At 50.7% G+C, this 13,255-nt stretch overlaps 2 protein-coding genes across 4 annotated transcripts in view; both read right to left on the bottom strand.

Annotated features, from left to right (window-relative positions):
• MFSD6L (major facilitator superfamily domain containing 6 like) overlaps positions 1–100 on the bottom strand; it is a 2,497-nt gene extending 2,397 nt beyond the window's left edge. The window contains exon 1 of the mRNA XM_026075733.1: positions 88–100. Coding sequence (XP_025931518.1) covers positions 88–100 — 13 coding nt within the window. The remainder of the gene's footprint in view (positions 1–87) is intronic.
• A 3,605-nt stretch (positions 101–3,705) lies between these two features.
• Positions 3,706–13,255, bottom strand: part of PIK3R6 (phosphoinositide-3-kinase regulatory subunit 6) — a 41,506-nt gene continuing 31,956 nt past the window's right edge. For all 3 annotated transcript variants that reach the window (XM_026075759.1, XM_026075761.1, XM_026075762.1), the window contains exons 14-20: positions 12,761–12,871; positions 11,067–11,157; positions 10,174–10,244; positions 9,515–9,605; positions 8,922–8,992; positions 7,497–7,609; positions 3,706–6,728 (exon numbers count right to left, since the gene is read on the bottom strand). In XM_026075759.1, the coding sequence (XP_025931544.1) occupies positions 6,572–6,728; positions 7,497–7,609; positions 8,922–8,992; positions 9,515–9,605; positions 10,174–10,244; positions 11,067–11,157; positions 12,761–12,871 (705 nt within the window). In that variant the 3' untranslated portion in view covers positions 3,706–6,571. The remainder of the gene's footprint in view (positions 6,729–7,496; positions 7,610–8,921; positions 8,993–9,514; positions 9,606–10,173; positions 10,245–11,066; positions 11,158–12,760; positions 12,872–13,255) is intronic.

Raw genomic sequence — 13,255 nt, 5'->3', positions numbered from 1 at the left:
GGGGCGGGAGGGCCGCGCGGTTGCTAGGAGACGGCGGGGGCGGGGCAACGGCAGCGCCGCCCGGCCTCCTCAGCCCGGCCTCCTCACCTCGTCTCYCCATGGTGCCCCCTCAGCGCGGTCTCCTCAGCACGGCCTCCCCGTGGTGCCCTGCTCCCCACGGCCTCCCCGCCGCGCTCTGCTCGCTGTAGCCTGCTTCCCAGCCCAACCTCTGCAGCGCACCCTCCTCGCTCTGGCCCCCTTGCCACAGCCTCTGCTCCACCGCCCCCCCATCCCGGCTGCCCCCCACAGTCTCCTCATCCCAGCTGCCCCATCGTGGCCTCCACAACATGGTCTTCTCACCGCAGCTTCCTCACTGAGCCTACCCAATGCAGTCTTCTCATCTCAGCCTCCACTGCTTCCTCATCCCAGGCCTCCACACTATGATCTCCTCCCCCCGGCATCCACACTGTGGCCCCCCCAGCCAGCCTGGCTCCCCAGGCAGCAGGGCGCTTGCACCATCATCTTGCCACCCCTCGGGGCACCGCAACTCCGGCCATCCCAAGGGGACGGGCGCGTGGCCAGGGCCATGTGGCCTCCTCTGCCTCCCCGTCCCGAGGCAGGAACCTGCCGCCAGTGCCCCACGCCCCCCAGGCAGTGGGTCCTCGGGGCGCCGCGACCCCTTCACACGCGGAGGCTCAGCAGTGCAGCCCTGGTGCCTGCCGGCCCCGGCACGCAGGCAGTGCTCTGATACCAGTGTTTACCATATAACCAGTAACCCCAATATTTGCTCTTGAAGGAGAGACGCCTCCGTGAGCCGTGTATCAGCCAGCCCTGTAATAGCGCAGTTTGCCCTGCTAGCTGAGCAGGTCTGTGGGGAGACTGGTTAATTTGACTTTCGAATTAACTCTTCATGTCCAGATTCATATTTGCTTTTAATCCTTATTTATTTTTTTCTGCATCCTGGAGCAGAAGAAATTGTCTGACCTTGGGGTGAAAGCAAGGCTCAGGCTGCCGCGGGAGAGGATCCACGGCGCTGCCCTCATGGGTAACGGCGGTGGGCTCTTCGGGAGCTGGGGCACCTCAGGGATTTTGCACTGGCTTTAGGGAAGGGCACAGGCAGAGGACAGCTGCAAAAAGGATCCACTGTCCTCTCACATCGATCAGCCGTAGCTTCGTTTGCTTCTGTAGGCACAGAGGAAAGGAAGGATCACAGCACTGAGCAAAGCAGCTTCGCTCACTCCCACACACAAAATTAGGGATTTTATTGCCCTGAAGTGGTGGCAGGAACATCCCAGCTCAGTTCATTTCCTGAAGGGATAAATTGTTTGCTACAACATTTACCTATAGGTGAAAAAAATCACTTTCAATTCAGAGTCACTCTGGATTCTGAGAACCAAAACCTTCCACACTGATCACAAAGCAGAGAGGAAGCACTTTCCCTTCTGCCGGGCGTGCAGGACCCTTTCCCCCGGCCCCTGGGCAGTGCTAGCACCTTTGCTCTGCTCTCTCCTTCTCTGGGAGGCCTGGCACAGTGTGCAGGACACGAAGAAATGCACTGAAGAGAGACCYACAAATTTCTGTTCCCCCTGAATTCAGTACCTGCACCGAGAGGTGCAGGCAGATCCCCCAAATTGTCGTTCATGATGGAGAATACTCTTCTCCCGGCCCAGGCTCTTTATTTACAATACTGTGTGTTGCACGATGTGTTTGTAGTCCTGCTTCAGTGCAGCATTTTCTAGCCCCAAGGACTCCCTGACTGTTCTGCAGAACACACCAAGTGCACATCCTGCTTTCATCCTCATAGGGTTTGAAGGTTGCTTTCTCCTTGTTTTAAAGCGTCTGTTCTTCTAGTGCCCACGGAGCAAAGGGATGTTAGACTGCTCTGGATCTGGGTAATGTGGAGGGGTCAGACAGTTTAGCTGAAGAAAGGGAAAAGCTGTCTGAGCAGAGAGCCGATGAAATCACCCTGGCGAGATCTGAAACATGGATAGGGTTGTGAACGCTCATGTTAGACCTGCTGGGGAGGTCGTACAAAGACGACATATTGCTCCACCTTTAATGGGGGCACTGTGGCCACACAGCACTTCCATTCCCCTTGTTCAGTCTGTGTGTTTTCACACAGAGCTGGAGGAAGATGTTATTTATTTCCATACGTCAAAATGATCTATACCAGGATTTCTTATTGTTGGGTTTGTTTCACCTCTGAAGATTTTAATTCTGGTGCAGAATGCTCCCTGGGAAAGAAGGGGGAAGGGGTATTAGTTTTTGGGTTTGTTTTGTTTTGTTTTTTTCACATGGTGCTTGATTTATAGCCAATGGGTATTTTCACATTGTTCTAGGTGGTATTTCAGAAACACTGATGGAAAGATGATGTGTGTCCAGGGTGCACGGTTCTCACCGACAGCTGGCCAGGGATTGTTTTAACTACCTGTACCTGCCAAAAGTGCTGCTTGCCATCCAGGCGTAGCATGACACAGTGCAGAGACACACATGCTGGCTCCTGGCAAGCCAGTGGGCATCAGCCACGCTCCTGCTGGAGAGCAGGTTTGGGTCTCTGCTCGGCACTGCACTGGTTGTGCTGAGATAGCTGAGGGCATTTTGGTATCACAAGGACAAGCACGGTGTAATGGCTTAAATCAGTGTATTTAGGAGCAACTGAAAAGCTGAGAGTCTCTCAAAGGAAGCTGGGAGCTGGAGGGACAGGGGGAATCCTGCCAGGGGAAACCTCTAACACCAGCTGTGGGAGGAAGGTTGTGCTTACAAGTCCTATCCTGGTAGGTTATTTAGCTGCCCGGGGAACTGATGCTCCATACGCCCACATTTTCTGTGTGTTCCCTGTCTGGTGAGAGCCAGCTGCTGCTAGCAGATGGAAGAGGTGAAGGAGCCCCGGCCCGAAGAGCTCAGTGCGGAGAACGATGCAGCCACTGCTCCAGACTCCAGGCAATGGTGTCCGCCCTTATCCCCTGGAGATCAGCTTGCCACATTCCTGCAAGGGCTTCACCCAGACCTCACGCGCAAGATGGAGCTGCTCCGAAGCCAGCAGCTCCCTGGTTACAGGGTATATCTGAACACTGCCTCTATAGTATGGACGCTCAATGATCTGCATTAGTTGCTTATGATTTCCAAGGGTAAAAAAAACCATCTGTGAAAGACTTTTTCACAGCAGAGCTAATTAATTAGCATGAGTTCATGAGCTATTTTCTGCTGTATCAATGAGCAGGTCCTGGTGTCAGCTGTGAGAGGAGATCATTTACTGTTCAAGGGCTTTAGAGGATGTCTGGGGAAAGCCCGTATTTCACCCTCTCTCCCTGCCCAGGCCTACCTGTGCCAGGCCAAGCACTGGACTCACTTAGGGAATGGGGGTGCTTTGGAATGAGAGACCTTTGAGGGGAACAGGCAGTGGGGACAGGCTGCACAAGCATGGAGAGGAGTCAAAGGGGAGCCGGCATGGGGGATATGGACTTCTGCTTCCAAATTTATGAAATTCAGCCATTTCTGCCCATCCCTTTACAAAAGAGCTCTCTGGACATGGAGACTCTCTCTGTGTAACACACCATGTAGCCCCTAGGTAGGGAAGAGAAGACATCAACCACAGAGGGGAAAATGACACTGATGTCTTTCTATTCCTACCTCTTTATTCCCCACCCACCCCAGCCACATGCAACCATTAAAAAAAAAGAAAGAAAAAAAAAAGGTCTTTTTCTGCTGTTTTCTTCTAAAATGTATTTTAATTGGCATTAAAAGGATTGCACCCTCTGATACAGATCATCTCTGTCACCTATACAAATAATTTATTATCTATCTACATCATTTACAATTGTACAGAGCCAACTCTGGACACCACACTCCATGCTCCAAGCTAGCGCACAGCCTCTTGGGTTTGTAAGCATTTGCCTTGCTTGTTGGTGGTATATGAATCCTCCATCGAAGCCCCAAGGAGGCAGAGGTGTGAATTACTGCTGGTCAGTCCCTGAAACCACTCATTACCCTACGCAGCAGCTCACAGTGGAAGACAGGTGGCTACAAGCATTTCATGTCTCTGAGCCTCTTTTCCAACTTCAGTTTCCTTCCAGGGCCAAAATGATTGCTGCTTAAGACTGGCAGTGGTGGACATTAACAATTTGTGAACTGTGAGCAAATTGAGGTGAAAAACAGTACTGTAGAATCAAACACTGCTGCTGAGGTCTTGCAGTTTTGTGATTCCTGCAGGGGTCAGAGACTGTGCTTGGCTCAGCCTGGAACGAGGGGCTACATCTGCCAGCATTTCAAAGCTGCTTCCTTTAGGAAGTGGTTGTGCTACTGTCACCCAACATAGTCATTTTGACTCTTCTGTGCTGATTTGGCGATTAAATACTTTTTCAGACTGAGAGGCTCTTTGCATTGCTAAATACTCATCACCCACCAACAGCTCTAGAGCTATTTTGCCCCCAGTAGTGTATTGCAGTGGGTTGTTTTGGGCTGCATTGTGCATTTAAAGTGAGAGTGAATAAGCCTTTAGCTTGGAAACAGCAAAAATAACTTATAACCTGGAGGTGGGCTCCTTGCTCCAGACATGGGTGTCTAAGCAGAAGTCCCAGTCTGGAGGTGCAGCCCCCCAGGGCCAGGCAGACCCAGCACTGCTAGGGCAGAATGGTGGATTTCTTCCCCGGACTGTGGGACCGTCTCTGTCTGCCCCTCTCACAGTGGGTATTGGGTGGAATTCAGGGAGCAGGTCAAGGTCAATTCATCGCTCACCTTCAGCAGCTTTCTGAGGAGGGACTGAGCTGTCCTCAGGAGGCACCTGTCTCTTTGATGGCCATAACCTTAAACTAGCTGAGCTCATCCATGTCCTGCCGTGGACAGAGCTGTGGCAGAAAATCTGAGCTTAACCCCAGTGCAGCAGCATTTCTCCGGCTGACACGAGCCATAAGGGCTGACCTAGGGGTTTGCCAGTGCAACTGCAGCCAGCCGGGCCAGCATTACCTTGTAGTGCAGAGCTGGCCCCAGGGACTCCGCAGGGGTTGCAGCCGGAGAAGACTGGGAATAGCTGCTGTGCACATATACAAAGCTAAAGGAGACTTTCTTCAGGTAGCTGATCTGAGTAAGCACCTCTGACTGAAGGCAACCCAGGCAAGGAGCTACCTGGGAGCCAGGAAAATAAAAAATGCTAGTGTCATAGAAGGAATGCCCCCAAATTCTCTCCACTGGGAATTTAAGGAGAACTTCGTGGAGACACCCCGGATACCACAGATTAGATTCAGAAAGTCAAATATATGTGTTTCTTCCATTGCTTCAGTCTGCAACAAACTGGAATGAAGAGGGGAGCCTCCTACACTCATTGCTCCCACAGTCATCCTGTTTAAAACCAAGTTAGCTTGAGCCTGGGTGGAAGCAGGAGCTGTGCTGTTGCTGCCCAACCTGACCCATCTGCAAACCAGGGGAGGATATCTACACCATGATAGCAGCAAAGGAACGGAGAAGTGTTCCAGGCACTCCCCTCCATCGATCCCACAAGCACTACTCTGCTCTTTTACCTCTTTTACTCATGTGATGGACACAGTCCAAAGCAGGACTGCAGGGTAGACTGGGACAGCAGAGATACCACTGGCTGACTTCATGAAGGAGGTCCACTGCTGGTAGAATTGCAAGCTTGTACACCTGGAGGAACACAACTGAAGTTGGTGAGAACAGGGCTGAGCTCAGCAATACAGCACACTCTCCAGACCAGATGCTGAGAGGTCACATAGTGCAGCCACAGCGAGGTCCCAGGTGGATGTCAGAAGTATAGCTCAGAAGTCCAAGAGCTGCTGTGCAMCCTCCTCTGTCTGCTCAGAGAAGGCCAAGTTCTCAGAGCAAACCTACTGCCGTTCACAACCAAACAGCAAGAGGAGAGCATGTTCTGCACTACCTGCACAGCCTGAGCTGTTCTTGTCCTGTTCATCTCTCCAAAATATTGCACCAAATTTCCCACGTCCCTGTTTCACACCATCCGTCATTACTTTGTGTGGCCCCCCTGAAACAACAGAGGGTTTTCCACTAACTTCCATATAGAAGCTGCATTGGACACACACTGTCCCAGCTGTGGTCAGGCTTGTAATGAGGTCTCTTGAATCAACATCAGGGGAATAATTGATAATTTGCCCAAATATATTGCTCTGTGCTGAAGTTAGAGTTTCCTGTGCAGAACCCAGCACAACAGGGCCCTGACCCCTGTTGGGCTAGGAGACACCACCATAATAAATATTATTGATAGAACCTGCCCCTTGTTCCATAACCATAGCAAGTAGCCATCACCTCAGCCATATTTTCCCCAGTCCTTCACCTGAAATTAAGACATCCAAAGGTTTTCCCTGGCTTGCACCAAAGGTTAAAACTGCTGGTTCTTCAGCAACACCCTGCCCCTTGGCAGGGGGATGTTAGCTGCGGTCATCACTGTCATTCACCAGAGCATGGCTGCTTTCCTTGAGCTCTATCCATCTCCACTCTTGCAGCTTTAGAAGTAGCATTACCTTTGTAAAATCACTGTCAGTGACTTTTAGTGTGTTTTCTTTTCCCATTTCTTCTGTGATGACCCAGTGTCACATCCTCTCACATCTGCTTTTTCTTGTCTTCTTCACTGGATGACGCCTGCAAACGTGTTGATGGGCAACAGCAGAGACTTGGGCATGTATTTCACGAGCCCCACATCCTCTGCTTCGTGCAGGCTGAATTTCATTGTCCTTGTCTTTTGCAAGCAGTAGCTGGGCTCTAGGCAAGGAGACACTTCCACGCTGCAAGAGAAAAAGAACATTTTTACTGCATGTTCAAATCTGCCCATGAGGGCCAGGCTCTGAACTCAGACTAACCCTCAAGTCACTCCACTGACTGCAGAGGAAAAGCTGTTGCACTGAGATGAGAGTTTTTTATGCTTTTGAACTGGTTTGGACTGGGGAGATGAGCTGATGTGTATTAGTGTTTGACCACAAAATCAGTGTCCTTAGCCTGGCTTAGTTTGACTCTCAGAAATTCACATTTCACATATGCTCCATGTGGCTCATGGACCTGAATCAATCATAGGCCCTATCTGTTCACTTCCAACACATAATACATTGCTACAATTACTATATCAATATTAATCCCTGCTATTTACACAAGGCTGAGTTCTTGCTGCCCAACTTTGTATGCCTGAGATACCCTGACGAGGAATGCAGTCTGTGGAGAGAGGGTCAGATCCACAACATGATTTAGGAGATCTAATATCTCAGTTCGTCCTTGGAAGTACCTCTCTTTCCACTGTCTCAATGACAGCAGCTTATTTAAAGTGAGACAGCCGTTTTGATTTTCATGCTGTCACTTAAAAATGCAAAGGTAGGAGAGCTTAACTCTGCCCTGCTTTCCCTGTAGAAGCAATGTATTTGCCTATGGGTCTTTTGTCATGTGTAACCAGATTAGGACTAGGACATGCCAGCAAACAGCTCTGCTGTCCTGGGAACCCCTATGGGGAGGGACAGAAGATCACAAGGGAGATGCACAAAGCCTGGCACGCAAGGCCTTCTCACCTGATCACATTCCTATAAGCTCTTCTGCTGTCCTTGTCCAGACACAGCGTGAAGGGCCTCTGTTCTGTGCTCCTGATTTTGATACTGTGTGTTTTCAACCTGTTTGCCACAGCCTGGAACAAGAGAGGAAGAAGAGCCCAGTGAGAGTCTCACTTCCCTTCCCTGGGCTGTGTTGTGACTGATGGTGTGCACACATGGGATATGAAAGGGAAAAATGACAGCATTTCTCTCGTTTTTAACCTCAGACTGTGATGCAAGGTGGATGCTTTAAAGAGGGAAGTGTGTCTCTCTTCCTTTTTCTGTAATCTCAACCTGGTCAAAGTTTGCAATGGGCAAATTGGCAAAGTTTGCAAAGGCTGCAAAGTTTGGGATGTCTGACGCAAGGCCTGAGGGATAGGGGGCATGGCCAGTTCTCCTGGGCCTTGGTGCATGTTGAGAGTCAGTGTGGGCTGCTGCACCTCAGTGTTTTCAAAAGCCAGGTGAAAATAATCAAGCGAGAGTGCTGGCTAGCTGAAAACACCAGCAGTCACTGCAAAAGCCTTCCCAGGGACTAAGGTAAGGTCCAAATCAGTTACGTAGCCAAACTGAAGGATGGAAATGAGCCTGTGTCCTGCGAGCACCTTTGCAAATCCTGACCTTCAGGTCCTGCCAAGACAAGGGGAGAGTGGAAAGCTGTTTGGGATGCATGGCTGTAGCACACGTTGAAGCCGTTGCAGCCGTGCAGTCCAGGAAAGGGCAGCAAAGCTTCAGGCCATAAGTCAGGTTGCTGTAGCCATGAAAGAGAGACTGAAGGCTCCAAGGCAACCCCAAATGAGGAAGGCACAATAATACTTAGCTCCAGCCTGACTGCAGTGATGATACATTCCTGCAGGGCAATGCGCCCTCCAGGGTCTGCCTGGACTCTTGCGTAAAACAAAAAGGACAGGAGCCTGATTGTTCAGTTCCACCTCCTACATATCAATCTCTCTGAGCTGGTAATTAGATTCACTGAAGTTCCTGCTTCTTGTTTATGCTTCATTAAAGCATACAGCCCCAATTCCCACAGGCCCTGTGGGGTCTGAGGAGGACTCTGCAGCTGGAGGTGTGGGGCTAATGGAGTTGATCTCAACTACAGACCCTTTCTGTTCCCAAGCGGAGCCACGAGGACTACGGTTAAGCCCTATTTCTCCTCTTGTTCCTTTGGTCACAGAATTAGTCCAGCAGTGGCTTACTCCTGTAGTGTCAGGGTCTCCTGAGACGTGATCTAATGTGGTATTGACCAACAGGGACTTCATTTGGGGCTCTGGCTCAAAAACCTAGACTTTTCCATAGAAAATAACCCCAAAGCACCCTCTGAGCAGAGCCCTCCCCTCCCCACAGAGGGTTTCCCCCTTCACCGTTGTCATAAGGGCTTTCCATGCACTGTGAGCATCCACAGCTACTTACTGAGAATGACCTCCCTGACAAGTTGTTGCTCTTGATGATTTCAGTGATGTTCACATTCAGGCACACCAGATCTGCAACAGAAGTGGCTTGTTAGCCTCCGACCATGGCACGATCTCAGCTCAGCTCTGAGTGGGGCTAGTGCCACTTCCCTCACCAGGGTGTGCTGGCAGAGGTCCGTAGAATACTGATGGAGGCAGAAAAGGAGCACTCTGGCAAGCTCCATGAGGAGAGGGGATCGTGCTCAGGGTAGAAGCCTCAGTGACTTTGCTCAGGACAAGGTGAAAGAGAAAGGCTGCTGCAGGAGGAAGATGCTGCCAAGCCCAGATTATGGTTATGTTGAACCCCAAGTTACAGGGAGTCCCCGGTCACATCATTCACGAGAAAATGCAAAATCATAGACCGTGGTAACACCAATATACGTACGGCACTGATTCAACCCGCCCARCCCAGGCACAACCAACACTAAGCACTGTGGTGTTCAGCCTGGAGAAGGTGAAGGGGGCTCTCATAGCTCTCCTCAACTATCAAAGGACGCAGAGCACTGGGAGACTCAGCACATCCCCTCCCCGGCTTCCCAAGCAGGAGGAACCCACCTTCGGCCTCATCGACAGGGATGGCTTTCATCACCAGACCCGTGGAGCGCAGGGACATTGCTACCTCCTTCACCCGGTCACTCACCACTACCTGCACGAAAGACTCCGTTAATTCAGAGAGGGGCTAGACCTGGAAGGGCTGGGGGGATCCTGGGACCCAGGAGGTTGGTGYGGGCTGGATGTGGGTTTTCTCTTTCATTTTTCCTACTTAGAAAGACACAAAAGTGTCAGAAAGGAGGACATTGTAGGGAAAACCTAGATCATCTCAGAGACAGGAGGAGAGGAACAGGACAGGAGGGAGATTTTAAGCCTCTGAAGCAGAGCAGGGAGCAGTACACACCTGCACACTCAGCCCAGATATGGTACCCCTTGGTGAACTGCATAATGCTCCTAGGAAGCATTCACTGAGCAAAGTGCTACACAACCTGTATAAAGGGATTGGCTCTCAGGCCATGTCTGGGCTAAGAAAAAAACAGCTGTCTTTCACTACTACAGAGTTAGCTAACAGGCCTTAAAAGGTCCCCATGACCTCTATGTCCTCTCCTGGAATGCAATTCCAGAGGAAAGAAGGGGGGCAAAAACACTTCTTTTGGGAGCTTCATGCCCTGTTGGTGTCCCTGTGAGCRGAGACATTTCAGGCTGCCCAGAGCCCCACTTACCTTTCTGTATGTTACTGTGAGATCTATGCCAGGGCCATCCAATGTCATTTTCTTCTTGGACATGGCTAATTCTGCAAGAGCGGAAGCAGGAAGGATTGAGGGTTCACTCATCCCACCTCTCTGTATCAGCACAGAGTGGGCCCCCGTGGGGCAAGCTACCCACGGCACACTGGCTCCTCTCTCCTCTGTCTACAGAAGGAGCCAAGGCTCTGTTCATTCAGTTCTGCTATGCAAGACTGAGATCCAGAGAGGTGGACTCACTCAAGGGTCTCTGCCCAACCGCAGTGGCAAGCATCCACTGGGTCAGCCCCTGGACACCAGGGATGCTCCAGAGAAAGGGCTGGATGTGACATCTGTAAGGGACCAGCATCCAAGCACCCTTGTCCCAACAATGGCAGCTCTAAGAAGCAGAATTTCTAACAGGGGAAACATCTGGCAAAGGGGATGGTTTTAAATCCCAGCTCATTCTCTCGACAAAAACTATGATGCTGGTCCAACTCCAGTCTGCTCAGCTTGGAAGCATTTTGTCAGACTGGGATTCAGCTCCGAAGGGGAATGGGTATGTCCACCTTTCGCCCAGTACTGGGATTCACACTTCCTGTCCATAGGGTCCCAGAGCCAAACAAAACCACAGCCTGCAAAACCTGGCTGAGATAAGGAGCTGGTGATGACAAGTTCTCTCATTTAGCTTGATGTCATGCACCTGAAAGTGAGATGAGGATGTTCAGGGAGGCATGCTGCTCATCAGAGAAYGAGGGCTATTGCCTCACTGTACAGCCTCGACTGCTGCAGGCCGAGGGACGGGGCAAGCGGGAGCTGGGCAGGGAGGCCCCCACCTGGGACAGCAGCCCCAGCTGCAGGGCTGCACAGCTGTGTGTGGCAGGGACACGCACCTCTATGGGAGATGCTCTCCTGCATGCTGGTGAGCAGCTCTGTGAGGAACACATCCTCAGCCGGCTCCTGCGCTGGGTCGTTGAAGAAAATCTGAAAGAGAGGACAAATATCTAGAGTGGCTCTTCCTCATTCACCTTCTGGCCCCAAGCTGGGCGAGTGACATCCCAGTGGTCTCCACAGCAACCAAGTGTGACATCACCAAAGGGAAACTATGACTTCACCAAGAGAGATAGGGGACTTCTGTGATGGAGAGAACTGATTTTCTGGGATGGAGAGAACTGATTTTTGCTTTGCTTTTTGAGGTCCAGGGGCAGAGCAGGCCTTGCCAGGGAGCCCAGGAGAACCTGTCCAGCAGAGCCAACAGGCAGTGTGCCTTGCCACAGGGTGTCACTGCTCACTCACAGATGAGCCTGTTCCCAACCATCTACCCAGAGGTAATGGAGGTCACGGGGAGCAGCTTCCCACGCCCAGCTGAGGWTGCTGGCTTGGCTCCAAGAAAGGTAATGTCTGTTTGAGACACCTACATCAACTGATCACTTGAGGCTTATTCATTAATTTCTCTTCATGGACTTGTTTTGTATAAAATATGAAGATAAAATCCTGGAGAGGCTCTCCTCATGGGAAGATCGCAGCCCTATGTTAAGTTCCCGTGGGACTTCATTCTCACTTCCAGGAAGACTCTCTGAAGCCAGAGAGAAACAATGTGGTCTTAACCAAAACAGCAAAGTATATTCAATGTTTCTAGATTAAGCAGGATCAGACCCTGTACTACAGCAGAGTAGTTTAGGTGCCTCTATCTGAAAACCACATCTGGAGTCAGTTCCTCTTCCCCTGCTTGAGTCACCTACTCGCTTGCTCTTGATTTCTGTCTTAGAGGAGAAATATGTGGAACAGAAATTCACTGAGAAAACAAAATCCACAGCCACACAAGCTGAGGACCAGGTGTTCCCAGTGCTTACAAGCTACAGGCCATTAATTCAAGGCCTCGTGGTGCTCTGCCAGTAAATACCAAAGTTCTTCCATCTCTTTGCAAGCCCCAGCACCAGTTTGCTCAAGTAATAGCTGCCCCTTTGATGCAATAGAATACCACACTGGCTATGGGCAGATTAAGAGGAGATATGTGCGTTGGTCCCACCCTAAGCTTTGAAGATGGAAAACTACCAGAGAAGCAGAAGGGGAGTTGCTGTTACATGACCAAATACAGTAGTTCTTTGCTAAGTTCTCTGCTCTCGTATCAAACACTAGGTCTCATTCTCATGCCATTTCAGAGAAAAGCTGGCAGGAAATAAAGAAAACAGTGTTTCAGGAAACCCTGCAAAGCCCCTGCGAAGTGTAGGAGGGGGTTGGCAGAGCCACCCAGAAGATTCATGTCCATCTGAATCACCTGGAGGTCCCACAGCTCCTGAGTGAACCCGAGACCAGCAGAGCAGGGAATTCTTGGGCTTATGGGCTAATCCCAAGGATCTCTTTGCTGTCCTATATGATCCTGAAATAGTTTTCCCAGAATCATTGACTCCAGCTGAGCTGTGTTACATGGAGTCACTAGATTTGGAAGCCTGTCAAGGACGGGGAGAGCTGGTGAGCACATAGATCTAGGCTAAGACCTTGGAGCCCTTTGACTTTGTACAGCTCTGTCAGCAAGGGGGAGCGAGCCCTTGCAGGACCATGTGAAGGCACAAGACGTGTCACTCACCTTCACAGCATACACTTGGAAGCAGACAGGCTGGATGCCCATGCGGACATAGTACGCGATCACATCAGTGAGGAACAGATCAGTCACAAGATGCTTACTCGGAGAGGAAGGCTGAGGGGAAAATCACATTGTGGATCAGCCACAGTCACTTCTCAAAAACACTGTCACAAAAACCCTTAAGCCCTCCTAGATAAAGAAAGAGCAACGAGGCTGTTGCCCATGGCAATGCTCAGTTGCTCTGTGATGACTTGTCAAAGCAAACAGGAGAGGTGAAGGCACACACCCACCTACTAGCCCCTTTCTGGACACTATCGATGGTGGATCAAACTGCCAGGAAATGAAAGCAGGGGTATTTCAGCACATGCCTCATTTACATTTTCTCTTTTGAAATTTGCCATTTCCTGTTGCTTGGCCAAAAACCCCCATGGTAGCAAATAGGTCTTGTGGGCTAGGGCAGTGTTAGCCATGTGCACCTTCCCTGGCTACCAGGCCCAC

The sequence above is a fragment of the Apteryx rowi genome, unplaced genomic scaffold (assembly GCF_003343035.1).
Source record: "Apteryx rowi isolate R43461 unplaced genomic scaffold, aptRow1 scaffold_41, whole genome shotgun sequence".
Taxonomy (NCBI): domain Eukaryota; kingdom Metazoa; phylum Chordata; class Aves; order Apterygiformes; family Apterygidae; genus Apteryx; species Apteryx rowi.
This window is presented reverse-complemented; position numbering and strand designations above follow the sequence as displayed.